Below are 21,248 nucleotides of genomic sequence, written 5' to 3' on the forward strand. Positions count from 1 at the left end.
TATTTTGTCCTCCACTGGTCTCCAACACATCTCTCCCCAGTGCTCTCAGGAGGCTGCTTCCTATCACCCCCTGAGCTGGCCCAACATGTGGGAACTACCATCATGTCTACTCACTAAAGCATGGCAGGTGTCAAAGTTGAGCATCTACCCTTCCCTATTCTAACCCATCCATCCTCTATCCACAAACCTAGCAACTAGCCTGAGGAAAGTACTCTTCCTCCAAATACAGAGAGAATAAACACCTGTTTGAGATGCAACGCTAGATAAATATGTGAAATGACATGATTGATAACAACAGCACAAAGGTATAATGCATGAAGATTAATTGCAAGCAGCAATTAAATTTCAGGACTGAAGGCCGAGTTCTGGTACGGGTTTTTACAATGTGGGTGTTGTCTTTAAGCTGGGCTCCCAACAGGTGTGTTTGACACAATATTATTGTCAAGAACACTCCACAAAGGAACACACCTAAATGTTTGCTTCTGATAAACAAATGTGCAACATGGTGGTCTTTTTTTTTAATTGAAAGATTGTAGCATTCAAAAAGGCATACATAAAAAAAAACCTTTGATGACAATAGTTGATAGACTTTCTAGTATTTTCTGAAATTTCAATATAATTTGTAAATTTGGAAAAAGGAGAGAAAATCCTATGAAATTCTGATGAAATTGTACACTAAGGTCCAGCTGGCTGAGATCAGTCCAAATTCCAAACCCAGGAAACAAAGAGGAGGTAGAAGGAAAGAAAACGTTTTGGCCATTTTCCCATGTTTTTTTCAACAATCAAACCCTCCCCAATACTTGAGCGAACTTAAGCATATACCAACATGCATATAATTTTTGGCCATGTAATTAAGCATTTCTCATTGTTATGTAACATATAAAAAATTGTGTGTATGTATATATACAGACAGGTAGATGAACAGAAACATGTATCCGTAATATAGAAGTGACCTTCTAGCAGCCTTCCAGTACATAAAGGGGGCCTACAAGAAAGCTGGAGAAGGACTTTTTACAAGGGCATGTAGGGATAGTACAAGGAGGAATGGCTTTAAGCTGACAGATGGGCGATTTAGATTAGATATCAGGAAGAAATTTTTCACCATGAGGGTGGTGAGGCACTGGAACTGCCCAGAGAAGTTGTGGATGCCTCATCCCTGGAAGTGTTCAAGGCCAGGTTGAGCAACCTGGGATTTGAGCAACCTGGTCTAGTGGAAGGTGTCACTGCCCATGGCAGGGGGGTTGGAACTAGATGATCTTTAAGGTCACTTCTAACCCAAAACATTCTATGATTCTGTGACCTTAAAAGACAACAGAACTTGCTTTAACTTCACCTTAGGTAAAGAGTAAATTGTTGATACAGTTCATTGCTAAGGTAACACCAGCCACAAATTTAAGATAATGCAGATAATAATTCACTTACTTATATGGCACATGCTTAGCACCATTAATTAAGGCCAAAATTACATTGCCCAGGGCAGAGAGAGACAGACACAGAGAGCCTCCTCCATCTCGGCTCTTGCTCAGCACTTTTTCACAGCTCCCTAGATCAATGAGATGCAACCGGCTGCGTCCTCCAGACACTAAAAAAAAAAAAGGGGGGGGGGGGAAACAGTTGTATATCACATTCCTTGCATGGACTCGAGCCAAACTTCGTATTCAAAATGTATTCAAATGAGGAAAATAATGAATACAGCATGGGATAATGACTAAATTAAATATTAATAGAAAGGAAACCAGACTTTAGCCACAGCTACCAAAGTTAAAGGTGATTAGACTGGCTTGAGGATTCGCTTCATTTTTTCTTTTTAAGTTTATTGCAAATTATTGTTTAAACTAACCCATTTAAAAACAAACAATATGGTAAGAAGATTCATACTTCCTCCTTTGCCACTCTTCTCCATGCGATACTGGTATATGTGAAGAGTAAAGAGCATATGTGAATTCCTTCTCTCTTCTTCCTCACATTCAGGTTTGCTGGTACTTCTGGCAGCAATTGCAGCATCAAGGAAAAAGGCAGCTTTCTCTGCTGTTGGGGCCCTTAGCTCACTTTGGTTTTGAAGCTTGAATATAAACAAGAAAATGACTAATTAGCACAGGGGCATCCTTTTTTATTATTTTTTCCTGAACTGGCTAAATCTCTAGGGCACTAAAGGAAACAAATATGTACACCATGGGAGAAGCGCTTAAAAGTTAAAAGCAATAATTTTTTTTTTACTGTCTTAAAGTTGTCATAATTGTTGTCAGACAAAAGGAAATAGAAAGCAGAAGAAAGTCAAGCTCAGAAAAATCTATGTTGTGATATTCATTATACCTGAGTTCCACATATTGGATCTTCTCTCAGATAAACCCCAGGAGACTGGCCATCCTGAAGGCTGCCAGTGGCTACTTCAGCTAACAAATCCTTCAGGTTTTCATCTTTGCCACTGATCTCCACAGCAGATACTCTAATAGAGAAACGAGTCCCAGTTTTTTCTTTACGTTCATTGATTAATTTGAAGAGCCAAGAAATTGCACAGGGGATGATACCAAGGCTTTGAGTGGAGTTATCTTTACCAATCATGGTAAAAGATTTTCCTAGAATGAAAAGACAAACATGAACTTAATTCACCTTTCTTGTACAAGACATTATCTCTTCATATCACCACTGTACACTACAAGCAATGTCATGTGTCACACAGATAACGGGAAAGAACAGATGCAAAAATGCAAAATACTTAACTATTAATCCATTGTTAATTATTCAGTTAGTTTTGCAATTTTTGTAACTCAGACCCACAACAAATTAATGGTAAAAACATTTCTGATCTTTTGCTTTTCATCACAATGCACCTATATAAACTTGATTAAGCTAATCTGATGTTACGTTTTACCTTTTCAAATTAAAACTTACAATCACGGTCTAGAAATAAACCATGATAAGTTTGCAAAACTAATTAAAGAGAAATTCTAATCTATTCATATACTCCAGGTTTATTGTTCCAGGAGCTGACAGCATGTAATTACCAGACTGACATAGTAATTAATGGTAACGAATTTGGGAGCTCACCAAGCTTGACATGACCAAAGCAAAATATGCAACCATCTGCACCATTCACAACAGACTGGATTACTTCTGCTACTGTTCCAGAGCATACCTCAGCCTGAAAGAAAGATTGGAGACAAATAAGTAAATGAGCATATACTGCTACGGTTTTTACTATTCTTCTGTAATTAAATGAATGACTCAATATTTTTGAGGCGCAATATTCTTCCCATTTTAATGGCATCAGTCCTATTATTTTAGTAACTATGCTACCTTAAAAAATAATAAAATATGCTACCACAGCCTAAAATAGTTTTCAATTCTACTAAGCCAATTCTCTTGGAATATTGATTCTATGACTAATGTAGCAAACTGAATGCTATCCAACCAGGCTTCCTGCTGGTATAATAGCTTAGCCAAGGCTATTCAGCAATGGTAGCAACTCCACTGAAATTAAGCTACTCAAGAGTGCTCACAGGAATTAAAAAGACATACATACTGGAAAAAATGCATTAAGATCCCTGAATAAGATTTCATAGTATCACATTTTCCTCTGCCAGGGGAAACATCATCATCATCAAAGAGAACTTGCTAAAATATTTGAGTGTACTAAAACCAGTTTATCCACACCAAGGACGGTTTCACATGCACAATAAGATGACCTATTAAGTACAACAACTGGGGAAGAGGAGAGGGTTGGTGCAAATATATAACTACAGTGAAATGATAAGGCTCTGTTTACAGGTACATGGCAGTAAGCTTGCCACAAGCAACGACACCTGCACAAAAGTGGCTGCACTGGCCAATGTCACCGAGAAACACCACAAACAGGCTACCCAACAGGCCCACCACAAAGACCTGAAAGAGCCTAGCCCAAACCAGGGGTCAACAATGTTAAGGACTGGCGCCAAAACCAGCAGAGAAGCAGGCTATGACCAGCCACTTTGCAGCAGGGCTGGCAACATAAGTAATAGAAAGCCACTTCCAGTTCTGGACTAATATTAAGATCATTGATGAATATTTCTGCACAAAGACACCATTTGAGCTTATGTAAGACATTAAAAACAGCCTCCTGATGTGGCTACCACTGCTTTAGGCACTGATGTATGCGGGAGGTAATCCTCTATCTTTAGTGCTTGGCTAAAACTTGGACCTAATAGATATTTTCGTATCTCTAGTTTGGGACCCAAAAACTAAAACAAAATCCTAGGAAAATATCTGAGAGTGGGATTCTGAACTAGGTCTTGTCATGTTTTCTCAACATTAATGTACCATTTTCACCTTGGATTTTTGTGGTGTATTCTTCACCCTATTTTTTTCCAGCAGTTCAAACTTGGAGTAGCTCCTCATACGCTCCCGAATTTATTGTTCTTTCTAAAGCTGTTCTAGGAATTTTTTTTCTGAACTGAAGATTTTTTCCCAGAAGGAAATTTCAGGTGTCCATATGTACAATTTCACTGAATATAGTGCAGCCCATAATCCTTTCAAATACTAGCCATCCCATTTGAGTATCATAACCCAGGTCTGAGGCTATTACTGTCCAAATACACCATTTTGCAGGCCAAAGAAATGCATATACCATCAGCAGCACAACCATCAAGATAAAATAATCAGTCAAACAGTACAAACTGGAAAGGCAAGGAAAATATAAAAGCTCCCTAATTGTTTCAGTATAGCAATCCCACAGGGTTAGTTCTATCTCTTCTCCTAACAGCAGCATTTAGTTTAATGTTAAGCACATGTTCATTTGCCATTGAAAGCAGTGGGAAAGGACTTTATTTCAGTGACACCAAATGGGTTAAAACCTAACTGGACGGAAAAGCGAATTTTAAATTGGCTGTGTGTCTTTCTCTAACAAGAAAAATGCAGGAAGATAATTTAGCCAGCAAATCCATCTCCCCAGCTATTATTCCTTAATTTTACATCTCTACTAAACCGAAAATGTTAGAATTTACCCACTTGTCTATTAATCACCATGGTTTTTTTCCAGGCATTAAGGCAACCCATTCAAATAAAATTCCCCAGAAACAGAAAGAACTCTTCCAGCAATCAAATGCAGCGGCCATGAGAAGACTCCGAAGGTTTATGCAAGTGACTTCAGTACCTGCGAAGCATCCTGGGGGAAAACAGCATCAAAGGCAAACATCTTTGGGACAGCAACAACACCTCTTCTGTGACCTGCATTGGAAGGCCCACTTGCTGCTGGATCATAAAATGTGATTTGCTTTTTTCGTGGGTCTACCTTTAGGAAGGACATGGATTCAGATGTTTCATGTGCTCCTTGAGAGGGACAAATCCTTACCATCACTTTCACCTGCAAGAATTCAGAAGGAAACAACAACTTGAGTTCCCAGCTACAGATAAATGCATGCAAAGCATTCCTCCCAAGCCCACTCCCCTTCCCATGACACGTTCATTTGTAATATTTAGATGTGTCAGAATAACCGTGGGATAAAACCACAGCCAGATTTTCCAGCCTGGTTTCCACCCTGGGGTCTTCACTGAACTAGCTTTTAAAAGGTGCACTTTGTCCCTTGAATTGACTCCATTTTAGTTTTATGGTTTCAATTTGCAAATGTCTGGTCTGCAGTGGGTATAATCCACTGTAGGTGTAATACCATGCCTAAAGAAAAGGGAACTCTAGCCTTCTACCTTTCAAGTACTCAGTGTGACTGGAAGCACAAACTGATCCACTCTGAAAATCAGTCTGAATTACACAAGGCTCAGACAGCTAGTGCATTCAAACTGAACTAAATCTAGAAACTTTAAATTCCTTGATCACATTCTTCTAATAAAAGATGCTTTTCTTATAACTTTCTCAGTAGACTTTATGCTGTCATTACTAGGCTCCTGGGTGGTTAGTTGCAGATTTAATGGGAAAGAAAGGAAGGGAAAAAACACATTAAAAAGTCAAAAAGCTTGAAAAGAAACAAATCACAAAGTACATTTCTATTGCAGCACTGCAAATGCTGATTTCCTACACATGGTATTTTAAGACAGCTTTTTTGGAGAAGTCAGACATATTAGCTGTGCTTTCCAAGGCAGTTTGTGGGAACCAAGTGACTGTATCTCATGAAAGTTCAGTAAAGGCTGCACACCTGCTTCTTTTAAGCTTCCTGGAAATCAAACTCTTACTTTGACAAACTGTGAAATATTGCCTCACACCCACTTACAATCATTTATCCTTTTGAAATGCTCCCAGGTCAGAACCAGCATGTTTTATACACCTTGGACTGAAGTAAATGACTATTACAGGTGCACCTTTAACTCTACACTGCCCAGCAGATCAAATATAAGAAAAGTGTTCAGTCACAGTGACTTCCCATGGCCAGTATAAAATGCTTCAATAATAAGCTGAACAACAGCATTATCTCCTTGTCCAATTACTTTCACAGCGCCAGTGTTAACCATCTAGTTTCAGTGGGTGAAGAGCCTGCACGGCTCTAATACACTACAGCCAGCTCAACTGAAACAATCTACACTTGTACTCTCCACAGCACCCGTCAGAAGCTTCATCTGCTGCAGTGCTACTACTGACCAACAAACACCTGCTCCTTTTACAGCACTTGGACCTGAGTTGGAAGTGACAGATAGCAACCCCTCTGCTGCAAATCTAGCAGGTGAACTCTCCAAACACAGAGAACAGTCACTAGCTGATGAGTCAGAGGTCAGCACTGTGACACTGTACCTTGAATACTGTGTTCAGTTTTGGGCCCCTCAATATAAGAAAGACATTGAGCTGCTGGAGCATGTCTGAAGAAGGGCAACGAAGATAGCGAAGGGTCTAGAGCACAAGTCTTGTGAGGAGCGGCTGAGGGACCTGGGGTTATTTATCCTGGAGAAAAGGAGACTCAGCGGGGGACCTTATCATTCTCTACAACTACCCAAAAGGAGGTTGTAGCAAGGTGGGTGTCAGTCTCGTCTCCCAAGCAACAAGCAATAGGATACTGATGGATGGGGGCAGAGCAATTGACATCATCTACCCAGACTTGTGCAAAGCGTTCGACACTGTCCCACACGACATCCTTGTCTCTAAACTGGAGGGACATAAATCTGATGGATGGACCACCTGGTGGATAAAGAACTGGCTGGATGGCCACACACAGAGTTGTGGTCAACTGCTCAATGTCCAATTGGACACGGGTAATGAGTGGTGTCCCTCAGGGGTCAGTGTTGGGACCGATCCTGGTCAACATCTTTGTCAGTGACATGGACAGTGGGATTTAGTGCGCCCTCAGCAAGTTTGCTGATGACACTGTTATGTGGTTCGGCTGACACGGTGGAGGGAAGGGATGCCATCCAGAGGGACCTTGACACACTTGAGAGGTGGGCCAATGCCAACCGCATGAAGTTCAACCAAGCCAAGTGCAAGGTCCTGTGCCTGGGTCAGGGCAATCCCAGGCACAGCTACAGGTTGCGCAAATAAGTGATCCAGAGCAGCCCCGTGGAGAAGGGCTTGGGTGTGTTGGTCCCCGAGAAACTGAACACGAGCTGGCAGTGTGTGCTCGCAGCCCGGAAAGCCAACCATGTCCTGGGCTGCATTAAAAGGAGTGTGACCAGCAGGTCAAAGGAGGTGATCCTGCCCCTCTACTCTGCTCTCATGAGACCCCACTTGGAGTATTGTGTACAGTTCTGGTGTCCTCAACATAAGAAGGACATGGAGCTGTTGGAGCAAGTCCAGAGGAGGGCCACAAGGATGGTAAGGGGGCTGGACCACCTCCTATACGAAGACAGGCTGAAAAAGTTGGGGCTGTTTAGCCTAGAGAAGAGAAGGCAGCGTGGTGACCTCATGGCAGCCTTCTAATATCTGAAGGGGACCTACAAGGGTACCAGAGTGGGACTCTTCATCAGGGACTGTAGCGATAGGACAAGAGGTAATGGTTTCAAACTTAAACAGGGGAACTTCATGTTAGATACAAGGAAGAAGTTCTTTACAGTGAGGGTGGTGAGGCACTGAAACAGGTTGCCCAATGAAGTGGTAAATGCTCCATCCCTGGCAGTGTTCAGGTTGGACAGAGCCTTGGTCTAGGTTGAGGTGTGCCTGCTCATGGCACAGGGGTTGGAACTACATGATTTTAAGGTCCTTTCCAACCCTAACCATTCTACGATTCTATGATAGGAAGAAACGGCCTCAGGCTGTGCCCAAGGGAGGTTTAGATTGGGTATTAGGAAACATTTCTTCACCAAAAGGTTTGTCAAGCATTGGAACAGGCTGCCCAGGGAAGTGGTGGAGTCACCATCCCTGCAGGTATTAAAGGATGTGTAAATGTGGTGCTTAGGGATATGGTTTAGTGGTCGATGTGGCAGTGCTGGGTTAACAGCTGGTCTCATCTTAAAGGTCATTTCCAACCTAAACTATTCTATGACTCTATGAGGCAGGACTATCTCTAGCCCTGAGCTGGATATAGCATGGGGAAGCTGGGTTGGAAAACGTGTATCTCTGATAAAGAATGATCCTCCCTTTCAGTAATTTTTTGTTGCTAAATTTAACCTTCAATCTGCCAGAACTCTTGACTTCTACTTAATACGTTCCATGAACGTTATGTCATTAAAACGGTGTGCATTTATTATACTGACACATTCTTTGTGTCTTTACAAAAAAAAAAAAAAAAAAAAAAAAAAAAAAAAAGGGCTCTTTGCAGTCAGCACTTCCCCATCACTCCTGTATCCAGAGAAATAATGGCAAAGGAAGAACTAGAGCTGAAAAATTACTTCAGCAAAGCACAACATGGGAAACTGCATGCACAAATTGCAGAGTAGGCTGAGCCACCCTGCCCTTCACACCAGACAAGATGAAAAGGTGACGGCATACACGCCTGCACCCAGTGGTGCAGTGAAATGTAGTGCCCAAGCCAGGATGATCCACAACAAACGGGTGGGCACAGCAGTAAGCACCAGGTTGAACTGTCCCTTCCTTTATCAGCTGGGAAGGGTAGGTAATTTGAAGATTTTGTTTAGCTCCTCAACTGCTTCATTTTTCCAACTCCTCCCTTCAACAGAGGCTAAGCTGCACACAAGCACCCCTGCGCAATTATTCTAGCATCTTCAGAGATAATATTTTCCACAGAGTGGCTATAAAAGCTTTTCCCCAACATTTTTTCCAAACAAAGAGGTTAAAAAACAACCAATCCTTCCAGTATATACTACAGGAGGCTCCACCAAAGGTAGCAGCAGATTCTTCCACCTTTTGACTCAAGCAGTCCCCTAATTTCACTGCTTTCTTTTCTTTCTCCTTTCATAGTGATACGAATATACGAAAATACAGTCCCATAAAATAAGCAAACCTTAGAATAAATGAAAAAGCTGCTTCAAAAGCAAAGTGCATCAGAGGTGACACACTCAAGGCTGTTTCCCCACAAAAGCTCCATGAAGACAGCTTTGTGTATTAGCCTGCTAGCTCAACCTTGACATGCTACCAAGGTGCTCAGAAAAATAACCTCCCTTGGGAAAAAAAAAAAAAAACCAAAACTGAAACCTAAATATATAAGTACAAATACCCACTTCAGGGTCACTTGATTAAAACGAATTTTAAAATACATGCTGTTTTCAAAGCACTTCTCTAAACAGGCCTTGCTGTTCTCTCTTCCACCTATTATTAGATTATAGCATCCAGCGCTTGGATAAGAGGAAAACTGGTTTGCTCCTGACCTAAACAGCAAGTTACCTCCATCAGAGCATTGCTCCCCCTACACAAAGATGGCTTTGCCCACAGAAAAACCTTGTGTGACAAATCAGGTTTTTGAACCACCTCTCTGAAGCAGAAAGATAGTAAAATAGCTTCCTATAACGGATCAGATCCCAAACTTAACAGGCTTCAAGGGTCACCTTTACGATGGAAGTCAGTTTTCAAGACAAATATGAGGGAGAAGAGAAAAGCAGCTTGAGGGAGTTCCTCTTTTACTGTTTTCTATATGAAAGCTGATTTGCAAAGTAGAAAAACACTGATTTGAAATTTAGTTTCTCTGCCCACTAAATGTATCTATAAGTGATGCCTACCAGAAACTGTAGCACTATAATGTGTCACACTCATTCATAATGCTGGGCCAGACTCAGACTTCACTTGGAAATGAAGCTGGAAAGCTCATGAAAGTAACAACAAGCACAAAGATTACCCAAACATATCCCTTCGCAACAGCAAAAACTAAGTGCAGACAGATCCTGGGTGCATGCACATGGTTCTAAGTATGGAAAGAAAGGTTGTGCGTTATACTGCTTATTCTTCTAACACTTCTTCACCGTGCTTCAGGACCAGTCTTAAGTGACAGGTTTATATTCTCAGCTCTGAAGTTGATCCCAGTATTCTTCCAGGATGAGTACTGCAGAAAAAGCAGCATACTATAGAGCCAGCATGGTTCCTGCCTTAAGGATCAATTTAACTCATCTTCTCCTGAGTCTCTTTATCTAGTTCTCATACAAAAGGCATACACTCACCTGTAGAGATTGCAACATGCGGTGCAGGAAATCATCCAGATACAACGGCTTGCAGCAAGGGAAGGATTCAAGAAAATTGAGAACCTGTAAATCTTACTTTGGCCTGTAACTAGGGAGCAACACAGCAATATCTGCACTGCACTCAAATGCCTTTAGTTGCTTATGAAAATGAATTACTAGAATTAAGTACAATAATATTAATTTCAGAGCCACTCAGGATCACACCCTCTGTGGGCAGTTACTCAACAATATGGCCAGGTTTCTGGTGGTCAGTTCCAACTGCAGTGGTACCAGCTACTAGTGACACTTACACAAAGCAAAGAAATAAAAGAGAAGGAATTTAGAGGAGAATGAATGAAGAAATGGAAGAATAAGACAGGTCTGAAAGAATAAGAAAAGGGGGGGGAGGGGAGAAGAGAGAGCTGAAAGGGTGAAAGGGAGAAGGGGCACAGAAAAAAAACCCAAAGACAATACATATTTGATGATTCCAGAAAAGTCATCTCAGGCTCAGGGAACCTCTGTCCTGAGCACTTTTAGACTCCTTAGGGACAGCTAAAATGGCACATCCCTCCTGCGATGGGGTGATTCTTCCTGTTAGGCCTGGGGATTTTTAGAACTCCTGTTCTGCCACCACCACCACCTTTGCATATTTCTTCTTTAATGTCACAGAAAGATGCAGAGTAAGAAAAAGAATTGCAAGTGGAAATTTATCATTATCAAGAATACAAGGATTTGTACATAGACATTCATATAGACATTGAATATTGCATAAAGGCTCCATTTCAATTATGATGTTGATAGAAAAAGAGTATTTGAGTTCAATTTCTGCAAATAAAAATAAAAGAAACACAAACATCACAATACTTTCACATCATTAACATTTTTCTCAGTGCCTGAAGACAGCCTAAATCATGCAGACCTCTGAAGTACCTCATTAATTAACTGACTCTAATCTGGTGGGTTTTGTACACTGAAGGTTAACACTCTACTCCTGAACTTTCCAAATTCATGTTTCTGGAGGAACCAGGAGGTCAGCAGAATGGCTGAAGGAAACCTGATTAAAACCAAAAATGTTTGGGAAAAGACATCCTTAATATGCCATTAAAAAGGTAAAGAATTTAAAAAATAAACGAACAAGTACATAACTTGGAAAAGCCCTAGAAATGCATGGCAGAAGGTTAGAGGCCCATGCACCCAGCATGATAAGTGTAATTTTAATTTGCACTGGCAAGGCTGGGAGAAGGATTTCATAATAATCAAAGAATACATCTGCAAGCTAGAATTCATTTGCTCCAGCTATGTAACGGCAAAGCCAGTGGATGGATGCTGAAGCATAAAAGCAAAAATCAGACCACGGTTTTATGCACACATAAAGAATATTAATGGAAAAAAAGGGCAGGCTGCTGAAAAACATAAGAGAGTTAAGAAAAAAAACCCAAACAACTGCCCTGTGCAGAGGACAATGGCTATGTGGATGACTCTGGGGCTAAACCCCATAGTTTTAAAAACATCTGATAAGAACGCTATAGAAACACAGATCCACATAGTGCACTGAAATATCAGTAATTTCTTTGAGCCTTGAGCCAAAACTCTAACCCCTGACATCTTTCACCCTTATAAAAGCCAAATCTAGATGCATATTTAACAATTCTGACTTAAACATTGAAATATATCAGAAACTGAGTGATGTACATCCTGCCTGGTACCAGCCCTTCCTCCTCTTGCGGCCCTTCTCTTCCACTGCTACTGTCTACCCCATTTCACACTAAGGGTCACAAGGAGAGTCCTTCGCCCCATTGCCACATGGCAGTCACTGTTCTCATGCTGTGACCATCTCCAGCCCCATATCCCCCCTTCGTGCAGACTCATAATTTCCAAACACACACACCTTGCATACTGAACCAGCTGGAGCTCAGGAGAACAGGACAGGGGAGTCAGAGCAACCAAAATAACGGACTGGCTTCAGGACTGGTCAAGACAGTGCAGAACATCAAGCATATGTCAGTGCCAGAAAGCAGGAAATAGTAAGAGACAAACCAAAAAAACTGTGAAACCCAAATTTCAAAGCAACTTTCTGTCAGCAATACATGAATGTGAGACTGATGGCCGGGGGCATGCTAGCAGTTTTGTCTAATACAGCCCATATATTTTGGATATGCTGAATTGAATGAAGCTATGGCAAAGCCATGCATCAGTGAACACAAAACTCCTCCAAGACCAGTGAGGCATGCGTCATCCCAGAAGAAATCACATCTAAGGCTGAATTTGTAGAGAAAAGAGCAAGTGATAACAGAGAGAATGACACAATCCTACACAATTTTAGACAGAAACAGCCGGGAGACTGAGACAGTCAGGTTCACATTGATTATTACCCCATAATCAAAAGAGACAGAAGGGCTATCAACTCTAAGATCAAAGAAAGGGGGAAGACTGTCTCACGCATAAACAACCAGATGATTTGAATTCTGTTCCCAAGACTATCACAGACCTCTACTACATGTTTTAGGCAACGAATTCAAAAAATACTATATATATCTCAGAAAGTTGGTAATTTATCTTGCAGTAGAGTGAAGGGTGCCAAATACTACACAGTTCAATTTGGGGCAGACATATAGACAGAGAAGACTCCACTAATTCACTAAGTAACGACTAGACTCTATGGCATTTTGAATGCAGAGGAAATTAAGACCCTGACCCAGCCAAGTATGTTAGTACAGGCATAACTGTAACATATGGTACCTCCTTTGAAATCAATGGAAGCACAGTGTTCATGTGTTTACAGTGATGCTTTGTTAGCATGTGATGCTTATATAGTTGTCAAGTTTCAAATTAGACAGAATGAGAAGGAAAAAATAGAAGGAATGAATTAAAAAGCTTGTAAAATTTAAAAATGTGCTCAAGCTTTTTTTACGAAAATAAACTCTGACTTTGTTTTTTGGCAAAGTCCTAGGACTACACTGGAATCCATTTTAAAAATGCTGGTCATATTCTGCATTACTGAAGTATCATAATCCCTAAATGAACAAGCAATTTGGTCTTCAGCAATAGATGTCATTATATCAAATTTGAACAGGCACTAAATATTCCCTGGAAACACAAATCTTTGACAGGCATCGAGCAGCCAGGAAGTTAATTTTGTCCAATGTTCACAAAATGGCGTATAACAGCAGGTTAATTAAATAACTATGTTTAGACATCCACCATTCTGAATTAAGATTTCTCAGCAAGAAATTATAACAAATTCACATTCAGTTGAATAAAGACCATTTTCCAATGAAATCACTTATTTTTCAACTACACTGTAAATCAAATTACAGAAGTCCTAGTTCAGAGCCAATATTTTTCATGGATTTAATTGTAACTGACAGATATATAACCCTTGCTAAATTGGTTTACTGTGGGTAGTTCTTAGAAGCCCTTCGTATACTGCCACTACCAATGGATAGCAAATTTACATGCAAAATTGCCACGCTAGCATAGACCATCTATCTCCCCTGGGAAAACCTAAGGGGGGAAGAAAAAAAAAAAAAGTCACTTCTGTATTGTACTCTATTATAGAAGAATTGATCTCTACTCCCAGAAGACATGAAGAAAACTACTTAATTTTTCAAGGTGAAAACAAAGTAGAAGAATTTATATATTTTTTATCTAATTTTCCTACATTTTTGTTGAAGCAATTCAAGGCATTTTAGCAGGGATGTAGGTACCTTGGATGACACAGGACTACCATATATCGATAGAAGAGTACTTAGTATGATATATGGTTTATACCAGAAATAACACTCTAGTCATTAGGAAACAAGCAGCAATAAAGATGACAAAATTAAGTCCCTATTTGTTATCCATCATCAAACCATCATAAGAAACAGTGAATGGGACACACAGCACACTTAAGAAAACCCTGCATGATCAGTAAATCATATTAGCAGTACCTTAGCTATGGCATGCTAAAGCATAAATGAAAGTAAATGTCTAAAACACATAAATGGAGACCAGTATATATATACCTGTCCAAGAAACAGGTTCTTTTTAAATGCTCCACTTCAATTGATTCACATAGGAGGGTGCTGTCATTCTAAGATAAAAAATTGACAGGATCCTTGGAAGAGACAAGCACTTTAAGTTGCTGTTGTAAGTGATGCAGTATTATAAAGAATGAGCTGAATAGAACCCCAGAAAAAACATTTTGCATGAAAAAGGCTTCCTACCATGCTAAAGAAAAATAGCAAATTAGAATGCTACTCAGCAGCCACTGTAAAAAGGATGTCTTTTTTAATACCACAATATGATAAATTATCTTAAGTAGCGCATTAATGTCAGAAATCGAGCATAATCTAACTTCTTACCAGTGACAGTATTAAATGGCTTTCAGACATCTTTCCTACTATTCTGACATTAAATTTAATAACACCCAGAGAGACCACAAAAATGATTTGGTTACAAGAATCATACTGTACTGGATCATTGCCTTTTAAGTACAATCCAGCTAAATGATTTGGACTCTTATGTTTTTGGCACATTCAAGAGAAAGGTATGAAATTTGCTATGTAACATTTATCAGTAGTGAGCAAAACTCCTTTTGGTATCCAGTTTGCATTGGTGGTGGGATTTTCCTTTGTGCATGGGAGTTTGATTATTGTTGATTACATGAAACACCAGTCCCAGACAGACCTACAGTTTCAAACCACTACCAAAAAAAAAAAACAAAACACCCCAAAACACCTCACAAAAAAACCAACCCAAAACACACTTCTTCATATTCTTGAATATTGACAGACCCTACAAACACCCATGAAAATACGTAACATTTTGCACTCTTAATAAAGAAAATTAGGCAAAATGTTTAATTAAAGATTTGTATCACAGGACAAGTCCACACACTCCTACTGAAATTATTGTAAGGTGAAATTAGTATTTGTGAAATGTGAAAGAAATTAGTAAGGCATTTATTTCCCACCTTCCAAGAGAGTACTTGAAACAATGAGATACTATAAATAGAAATTGCAAAAGATATATACAGCCTATCTGCTGTACTAAGTCTCTAACAACAAATGTATTCAACCATAAAGCCATATAGCAAATTCACCACAGCAGAACTGTCTGATATACATGGAGATGATGATGTGAGATAAAGAACAAATTTAGATCTCGGGCTCAAATAATCAATAACTGAGTTCAAGTGCAAGAACTCACCATCACCATCTTTTCACATTCCTGCCTCCTCCAGCAGTTTTCACAATGCACAGTTACTGCCTTTGCTACAGCCGCACAGCTTACAAAAAGCAAGAATTCAAGTCTCTTCCCCTTCCCCAGATGTCCAAAAAGCTCCCAAGTTCAAGACAAGGTCCCACAACCAGTGACAGGACCTATACAATTCTAAACACCACAGAAACACCCCACATAGTCCTGGCGCTGCCTATGCTCAATTCAATCAGTTCCTCAGATTCAACTGTCCCTTCACCCAATTCAGAATAACTCTTATTCATGTGTTCAACACAGAAACCAATGAAAAGGGCTTAATGCATGGAGAAGTTCTCCACTGAATTGCTGCTTTAGCCAAAGCAAGTTTCTTTGATGGGATAAACCAACAATCATGGTAGGGCAGCTTTGACAGTGCATATCAAATAAGGAAGGTAGAAATTCACACACAGATGTTAATTTGTTTGGTGAAGTCTTTATTCTAAAGGTTTAGGCTTACTGGGGTCCAAGTCTGTACCAGTATCAAAACACACACTGCTGCTGCTTCTCTGTGCTGGGGTCTTGGGATGCAGCCCTTCCCTCGCTGAGCCACAGCAATAGCTTCCCTCTGACAAGGTAATTTAGAGATATATACATGGGGGAGGAGAGAAAATCTTTATATTTCTCTGGTTGTTACCATCCTCTATTAAACATATTACCTCAAGGAAGAAGGCCAGTAAAGAAAAAAAACATCAAGGAGTGACTTATACAAGCATTATGAGCCTGAAAAGGAACATGTATTTATGTCGCATACTGTCAGAGACTCCCTAAAACTAAAGATGCTTAATCTTCTTGCCTCCTGAACAGTCAATAAAGCATTTCTTTAGAAGCTCAGACTCATGATAACAAACCTAATGCTGTAGCTTCCACAATGACTGGTAAAATGGGTTACGGTCATGCCTGATTTCCTTACAGCTTGTCTTTTGTGCATGCATAGTTAGAGCTCCTTTTCTTATGTACATTACCTTGTGTTAATCAATATGAAAGTTCATCTGCCTCCTCATTCACCCAGTAATTTCAGTGTCATGACATCTTTTTCCAAGTCTTCACAGTCAGTTTTAGCTTTGGCTGCTTTGAATACACAGCTTCACCACCTCCAAACCATTTAGGAAGACACAGAACAGCACAGACCTCCATATGACACCACTGCTAACTTTGCTCCAGTATGAAATCTGCCCTCATGTCTCCTACCCATTATTAAACCATTAGAGAATACACGACATCTTAGGGATATTTAAGAAACCTAGGTCAGCGCACTTGTCAAAAGATTCTTCAAAATCCAAATACACTTTACCAACCAGACCAACCCTAGTCAAATGCTTGCTGACTCTTCCACAGAACGCTAACCTATGTGTTCCACCTGTAAAAGCTTCATCAACTGATCCCTACTATATCACATTAATTCCTGCCCGTTAATTTCTATCTTTATTATTGTTTCAACCACTTTGACTGGTTGTCTGGTCTGAAAGTCAGCCTTAAGACACTATACTTCCAGACTCCCTCTGGAGCCCTTTTTTTTTTTTTTCTCACTTTTGGCCCCAAACTGACATTTACATTTTCCACATTCTGTTCCTGTGTCTCTTTCAATGTATTGAATACCAGTTAAAAGACAACCTTAAGCATCAGTGGGGGAAAAAATGTTAAGAGTTACCATTGCAGGGGAAATACAGAAAGCCAGTCATATTGGAATGTTTCAACATGTACTTTGCTCCAAGCTTTCAGCAGATTTTCAAAATAATTAAAGCTTTCTTAACTATCTGTGCCCGGAGAAATCATCCTCTCCTGAGAATAAGGGCTGGTCCTCAATAGGTCATTCTCAGCTTAGTAAAGACAAGTTAGGTGGGAATTAAGCACTGCTAAATTCTTACCTGTACAGCAGAAACCAGCAAAGAACCAGTCCTCCACATCATAACTAACCATGAAAGACAAAACAGCAGCAAGCCAGGAGGTGAGGGAGAAAAAGGCTGCCCACCAGCTGCTTAACCCACTGTAACCACACAGTAATAATAGGGCGAGGAATACCACTGGCCTAGGAACGATCACACAAACCAAGGAGAGCACTAGCCACAGATGCAGTAAGAAAAAGTGACTCTGGAATCCATCACTGATTCTGTCCTCTATGTATATCTCATATTTATTTATTGTACAGGCTGCAAGAAAAAGCCGAGGAAAAGGACCAGGAGGAATGTAAGGTAAGTAGCTGCTAGAAGAGGGACTGAAGTTAGCAGAGGACCTCAGCACATCTGCCAGTGTTTGCTGATCATTCTTTCAATTGCTGCAATACTTAAAGCTGTGAGGACAAAAGGCAATTACCTTATTCCTAACATCCTCATAATGAGATAATAGCTTCCTAAATCTTGATCTGCAGAAGCTGGTGAAGAAGAAATTATAATGGAGAATGTTACCGCACAGTGGGCTAAATGCTACCAAAAGCTACTTGGCATTGCTCAGATAGGTGAAACTGTGAGTGTTTAGTACTAAAAGAACACCTATATAGGACTGACATTTTTCCTTTGACCACAAGTTCTAAGAATAAAAATATATGAGATTTCATTTGTGCTGACTTACAGTTTTTACAAAAAGCTAAATTGCTGGAGGTTGCAAAAGAGGAATGGGGTAAGAGAGACATTTAATAAGTATCGCATGTTTTAAACTGTGGGTCACTGAAGATGCCCTGTTACTTTTATTTTTTGAGAAGCATCAAAACTACTAACTAGCACACGCCATCGCCAGTTGGATGGTTCTAGATCTTAACTCAAGAACTAGAGGGCTGGTACAATTTGCAGAGAGCTCTTAACCTCTCCAGTACAGCACAGGATTCTTCCAAGTTGTGGTCAACAAGTACAGTGAGAAGGACACGGCTGGGACTTTGGGCCCAAACAAACAGTATCATCAGTAATGTTTTCAGCTGAGAGCTAAACAACAGAGACATTTAAGAAAAGTCTGGAAATTCTTGGAGTAGTATGCCAGGAAGGGGAGAAATACCACATTGCCAGCATGCTACATATATATCCCATGTTGGAGGAGAAGTTTACACGGCTGAGCAGCATAGCTGCTCAAGGTCCTGCCATGCCCCTTGCAATTCTGGTTAGAGCTCTTCCTTTGAAAGGCCTTTGCTGTGCTCACTAATGAAGAAAGCAGGAGACCACATGGCCCCAGACATATAATCTCCTGCCACCTAGGATCATGAAATTTGATCCTTATTAGATGTTGATCTGTTTGAAGATAAAAGATAAACCAGAGCTTTCCATGAGGCACAAGTCATGCTGATAAGCTCCACCAGCCACCCTCAAAGTGTAGGAAGAAGGCTGGAGTCTTTTGGCTACAGATAGCTGCAGGCACACAGTGCAATGAGGTGCAAAGACAGTTCTACTGAGCTGCAGGCACAAGGAGATACAAGCATGCTCGAAAGGTCTTCCTAAGGCAAAGAGCCTTAGAAATGTCATGCTCCCTGTTATTCCTGGTGTCATGGCCAAATGCTAATCCTCATGAACAAGAGGAGGCACAACAAATGGACTCTTTGAAACACACACATAGAAAGGCTCTTCCACCTGGAAATCTCGTAGAAAGCCCTCCTCCTCCTGGGAATCTCTAAACTACTGTGCCAGGTTTGCTGTATTTCACCATTTAATAGTACATCCTCTTTTCTAACACACTGCAAAACCAGAACAAACCACATTTTCATCTGTGAGTTTTCATCTGCTTAAGGTAGCCCCAGTTACTCCTTTGTTTTCCATTTAGCACAAGCTCACTGACTTAAGAAATACAAAATATTCTCTGTAAGCAACAGTGTCAGCTATAGGTATTTAGGCTGACAATCTCTTTATCTTAATGCTGACTTTTATGGTTACTCAACGTGCATGTTTTAGGTCTCCTGTGCACATTACACACTTCAATTCTATCTTCAAACACTAATCTCTTGTAACCTATGTAAGTAAGTATTCAGACTCAGCTGTGCAAGCAATTAAACAGAAACATGAATAAAGCTCTAAATAGTTGGGTTGTATCTTAATTTTAAATAAAATTAGCACAAATTTTACAATTTAAAAGCTGCTGTATTTCCTAAGTTGGAAAGACATCTATTTCTATCCTGCTACTTCATTTCCATACTCCTGATTTACAATAACATGTGAAGCAAAGGGAAACAAAGGCTCCTCAGCATATCTCCTTAACGTCAGAAGACAGACAGTGCTAGCGGCTGAGCCTTGCTGGCAATGCAGAGAGTACTTCTGCCAAAGGTAAAGCCTGTATGTGCATTGGTTCTGGACCAATGATTTCAAAGGAAAATTAGGAAAATTTGTCTCTTACTTTAACAGAGGCAAGGACAAAACAACCTTTGCCAATGTTGCCAGTGATGTTAACTGGCTTCAAGGAAGCCAACACTCCAGCACTGAATCTGCTCTGAGCCTGCCAACTCTTTCCAAAGTCAAAAAGAGATATCAGCTCTCAGGCACATTCAAATGGATGTAGCTATCTCTCTATCTCAAGATCCTCCCCTCGAGTCTATCCAACCCTGTTCTAGGCTGAAAACTTCCAGCCCTGTTAAAATTCAGCTAGAAAACTATTTTTAAAAACTGAAATCCAAAGTTACCTTTCCAATGCCAGGGTTGTCCTTGATTTTGGACACAGCTCTCAGAAGGCATGGTGGTGCTGGGGGAGGACAGAGCTGCAGGATGCCACTAAAGTTAGTAGCATAAATAGAGAAGTCGTGTGTGTGTGGCAGGGGCGGATGGTATTTCTTTCTCTTCGAAGACAGGTTAAGCTTCTGTGCTGCTCTGTATAAAAGTAATAGCAAGAAAGGACAATGTTACTAGGTGTTAATGGGAATCTGGACCAGACAAACAGATGCTCATTGTCATCACTACCTGTTTAACAAATCAAGTCATTGCATTCCCATCTGATTTCATAAGGACAAACCATCAGGAGACTAATAGAAGAAAATATGGGTAGAAAAATTACTGGCAGAATATTCAGTTAATTTCTCCCCCAATGAAGTCTTGATTATAATCTTTCTCCTCTTTCCCCCAACAGCTTGACAGCTGAATCCTAAAATGCTAAAATCTCACTGACATAATAAAAAGCTGAAATAATCCCCTTGCCACTGGCAGGACCAGATGGACTTTGCTGCTGATAACATTATGAAAGTGGTTCTTTGTACTCTACAAGTTACTCAGGGCAGAGGATAACACTCCAAGTCAGCTGAGCTGAAGATCCTCTCTTGTTGGCCACACTGAAAATCCTTAGATAACAGAGAATTTCCTTCAAGACAGATTGGTTTTTCCTCCTCAATTCCATTCTTTCACATTAAAAGGGAAAGCTATTAAAAAGACATGCTTTAATGTTCTGAATAATGATCCTGCTTCTGAAATGCAGAATTTCAAAACATAAAAGATGAAGAAGGAAAAATTAAAACACACAATTAAAATTGTAACATTCTTCCTTGTGAATAAGAACAGGAACATAATCAGGTTTTCTGCTATTCCCCATTAGCAATACCAAACAGTATAGCAAGAAACAAAAAGAGAAACTTGACTCTACATCACAGCCCACATAGG

The 21,248-nt window shown here is 40.2% G+C and overlaps 1 protein-coding gene across 2 annotated transcripts in view; it reads right to left on the minus strand.

Annotated features, from left to right (window-relative positions):
- KIF26A (kinesin family member 26A) overlaps positions 1-21,248 on the minus strand; it is a 105,572-nt gene that overhangs the window by 11,376 nt on the left and 72,948 nt on the right. For both annotated transcript variants that reach the window (XM_030484459.1, XM_030484458.1), the window contains exons 6-11: positions 20,285-20,468; positions 5,129-5,338; positions 3,049-3,142; positions 2,314-2,576; positions 1,879-2,062; positions 1,423-1,582 (exon numbers count right to left, since the gene is read on the minus strand). In XM_030484459.1, the coding sequence (XP_030340319.1) occupies positions 1,423-1,582; positions 1,879-2,062; positions 2,314-2,576; positions 3,049-3,142; positions 5,129-5,338; positions 20,285-20,468 (1,095 nt within the window). The remainder of the gene's footprint in view (positions 1-1,422; positions 1,583-1,878; positions 2,063-2,313; positions 2,577-3,048; positions 3,143-5,128; positions 5,339-20,284; positions 20,469-21,248) is intronic.

This window comes from Strigops habroptila, chromosome 4 (genome assembly GCF_004027225.2).
Source record: "Strigops habroptila isolate Jane chromosome 4, bStrHab1.2.pri, whole genome shotgun sequence".
NCBI lineage: Eukaryota > Metazoa > Chordata > Aves > Psittaciformes > Psittacidae > Strigops > Strigops habroptila.